Source organism: Oncorhynchus clarkii, chromosome 31, assembly GCF_045791955.1.
Source record: "Oncorhynchus clarkii lewisi isolate Uvic-CL-2024 chromosome 31, UVic_Ocla_1.0, whole genome shotgun sequence".
Taxonomy (NCBI): domain Eukaryota; kingdom Metazoa; phylum Chordata; class Actinopteri; order Salmoniformes; family Salmonidae; genus Oncorhynchus; species Oncorhynchus clarkii.
This window is the reverse complement of record NC_092177.1, coordinates 25,979,813-25,983,677: the sequence shown is the minus strand read 5'-3', so window position 1 is coordinate 25,983,677 and position 3,865 is coordinate 25,979,813. Positions and strand designations below refer to the sequence as shown.

The 3,865-nt window shown below is 43.6% G+C and overlaps 1 protein-coding gene across 1 annotated transcript; it reads right to left on the bottom strand.

Annotated features, from left to right (window-relative positions):
* Positions 1-210: 210 nt before the first annotated feature.
* Positions 211-2,062, bottom strand: LOC139390952 (small integral membrane protein 32-like). Its single transcript, XM_071138382.1, has 2 exons — positions 1,250-2,062; positions 211-994 (listed from the first exon to the last, which is right to left on the bottom strand). Exon 2 carries the CDS (start codon positions 951-953, stop codon positions 630-632), a length of 324 nt encoding a protein of 107 aa, XP_070994483.1. The 5' UTR covers positions 954-994; positions 1,250-2,062; the 3' UTR covers positions 211-629.
* Positions 2,063-3,865: the final 1,803 nt, after the last annotated feature.

Genomic DNA, 3,865 nt, shown 5'->3' with positions numbered 1-3,865 from the left:
CAGCGTAAACCATTTGTTCTGCGAGAAATTACACTAGTCAATTGTGAGTGTCGGCTTAATTAAAAAATAAATGAAAGTGCGTAATAAACAGGGATTCCATTCATGAAACCTCTTGTCTTGGATATTCATCTATCAACCCGTGTCATCCCATCATCATCATCATCATCATCATCACCCTATGATTTTCATATAGCCATATTGAACTAGATGGACAAATATAATATATTTAATCATAGTTTTACACAATACAAATAATAAAACGTTAAGCTCAGAATTACACAATAGATATACATAAGAGCGTATTACAGTGCTGTTATATAAAATGTTTTATATTCAAAAACAAACAAAAAATATACACCATTATATAGAACTTGTTCTCAACTAGCCTACCTGGTTAAATAAAGCTGAAATAAAATAAAAATGAATATAGACCTACACGTAATGACATTTAGTCCAGTTTGGAACAGGGAGCGTAATAGGTCTCTATGTCATTGTGCCAAATGAACACGTATCGGATACTCACAGCGTCTGGACTATGCATAGTCAATATAACACACCCCTCCATGAACACATTCATAACACACGTTACCTAAGCCTACAGACGTTACCAGCTGAGTTGGTATCGGGTTCTACTTGTAGGAGGTCCGGGCCTCTCTGAGAGACCGATCGTAGGGCATGGAGGCGAAGAAAGAGTTCCTCAGCTGACAGTTGATGAAGAAAACGATGAGCAGCACAAGCAGAAACAGCAACAGACATATTATCATGTAGGTGGCCAGGTCCGGTTTGTTCAGCTCCCCGTCCTCCCGCATCCCGCCCCTGCTGCCCGTGGGCAGCGCCGCCATGTTCACCGATCCGTGAGATGCGTTAACGGACACGGTCTCGTGCGTCTGGAGGGCCATCCCTAGGTCGAAGTCTAGTGCGTTGGTGGAATTCAGCAGGATTTGTCTCAACATGACCTCTCGCGTCACCGGCGGTCCACCCGGTCAACGTTCAACTGGGAAGGGAGTAAAATAGCAGTTTCTAATCCCAGATCAATGTATTGATATGCTATATAACGATCAATCATGCAAATGTTTTTAAACAGTTCACAAACGACAATAAGAACACAATTGGGCTACATACCCCTGTGGAAAATAATGACGGACATGGAAAGACATGGAGTGTGTCAACACCGCAAAGGAACTGAGTGTCTCTATCCATAATAGCCTACCTCATACGAATCCGTTACTTACTCAAATCAAATACTTACTTTGTGTGTTCCGCGTAGAGTCCCCGCAGGTGAGATGGAGATCCAGGGAAACAGAGACCGCATTCCCCAGGCTTTGTTTGCTCTGTCCAATCTCTCCCAGGGAGGACGCGCTCTGGAGAGGCGGTGTTGTTTTGGCACTAAATCCGCCGCGCTAACAGACCATATGCCGCCTGTCCTTAAGCCGCAGAACTGAATTTCGCATATCCATGTATGTCTAAGTCACTCAAAATCACCATAGGTTGTCTAGTCTCGTTACCGGTGATGTAGGCCTAAACCATGCAGGAGCTTCTCCGGTCGTAGCGATGAGATTATGAGGACGGAATTCATCTGATATATTTAACAATTTGAATCCTCTGATTTCTTTATTGAGAGTTATTACCGTAAACACCAGAGTAGCCTATCTGGACTGTATAAAGTGACAATGTCGCCCACTATGCAAATTGAATGGCTACTTGGTATAATTGGTCAAGTTTATAAGGTTGGTCCAAGTGGCTCCTTAGCGCGCTGTAATGTCTTGGTTGGAACGCGGGAAGAGAAAGAGTAGGCAAGGGGCAAACCGGTTCACTCCCGGTTTCTTCTCGCGCTCCACTCACGTTCTTATATCCAGGAAAGGTCGATACATCTCGGTTTTGAGTGCCTTCAACTCAAAACGATCCCCTGACGGGAATATCGACCTAGACCCGAAGAGAATGGTGGGAGAGAGACAGAAAATGTATAGAATACATAAATATTATTCACCAGCTCCCGATGGAGCTCCTTCTCTCTCTCTCCATTTCGTATACAGCTTCCTCCCTGCTTCGGTTTGTGTGTTGTGGGGAGAGGATAGATTGATTACCGAGAGGGGAGAGAGGGAGAGGGAGCGCGCCGGATGGGCTCCCTGTGCGCGCAGGGTTGGTGAGGAGATGTCATTGGACAGGGATGTGTTAAAGTCAAGCGGGTCATGTGACGCCTTGTCTCCCTCACCATCTCTCGTTTTTCTCCCAACAGGTCCTTCTTCATTTGAAAAAAAGTGAGTGAAACAATTGTTAGGGCAGTGCGGAATCTCTCAGGGTAATTAAAACAGACAGAGAGAGAGAGAGAGAGAGAGAGAGAGAGAGAGAGAGAGAGAGAGAGAGAGAGAGAGAGCTGAGCTGAGCTTGGGGAGGTGGGGAGGTGGGGAGGGAGGCAATTAAAGGAACAGCCCCCAACCAGACATGCAACTAGGCTGCAATCTGAATGCATTTATCTTAACCCTCACGTGTAAACGCTTGCACACCCAACCCTTCTCCTGAAAAATACACAAAAACAGTTTGTTTTTCTCAGAGAGAGTGGATGAGTACTATGACAGTGAGACTGATGATGAAGTAAGGCCATGTCCTTGGTAGCCATATAAAGAGTAGACCGTGGGGCTGTGGAGATGTGAGGGTTATTCTACTCCTGGGATGGAATGGACATTTGGAGATGGTGAGGCTTTATGGATCATAATAGATGGAGGCATGTACATATATTAACCTATAGATCTTAAAGCTTCTTGCCAAAAGTGAGTGGGTTTCTACATGGTATATGAATTCCCAAAGTGCAAATGGAATGCAGTATGTATAAACATTTGCTACATTATCATAATAGCCTTGCGTGCCAAGCTCAGTGTCACACAGCTGCTAAATCATACCAATATTATATTATTGTGTTTTGCTGCAGATATCAACCATTCTCACTGATAAGTGACAGCCTCCAGCGCCAACCCTGTAAATTAATGCCTCTCTCTGTCTCTCTCTGTCTCTCTCTCTCTCTCTCTCTGGTCTCTGCTTGACTGTCACTATGGAAATCCCACTCACCTGCTGTCAAATATCACAGAATAGGCATGAATACAGCACAGCCCCTGTATAGAAACCATAATGATGACATTTGTCAGAGATGTGAAGGTGACCATTGGAATCCAGCATTATTACAGTGGGTATTTGGTTTGGATATGATTAAAACAGCACTACCTTAAAAGGTTGGCTGGATGGTTCATATTCATGAGAACCTGTCGTGGTCGCAACAGAACGACAGACTGACATGGTTCACTGACACACACACACACACACACACACACACACACACACACACACACACACACACACACACACACACACACACACAGTATCTGCCAAGCGAGGAAAGATTAAAAAACATTCACCATTGAAGAACAGGAGTTTGATTTCATGTGCAATATAGAGTGTATCTTATTATTTTATCATTTTAATATCATAGCAACATAATACATCTGAATCTATACAAGATCACAATAATTTACTCTCCAGAGGGACTTCAATAGCTTCCTGTCCTTCTCTCCTGTCATCTTCAACTACATGGAAGGTAGACGTGGAATGGTGTCCTAGATCCACCTCTTACTGATCAGTGGGAAGACAAAGAGGACATAGAGCATGATGTAATAATGTAACATTCCTTTATATAAAGACCAAGCATCTTAAATGACCTCTAGACGACTATGTGAAACGTCATCACCTTGTTATGCAACCCTACACTAAGTTATATAAAATGCTAAAAGAGGATTTCGACCCCAGTGCTTGGCTACATCTCCTTGTGACAGATGAACACAAGTATAGCCTCAAGCCATGTTTACATATGAAGAGA

What these genes read in the sequence shown, in the direction of transcription:
- LOC139390952 (XM_071138382.1), bottom strand. Translation starts at nt 953, where the DNA reads ATGTTGAGACAAATCCTGCTGAATTCCACCAACGCACTAGACTTCGAC.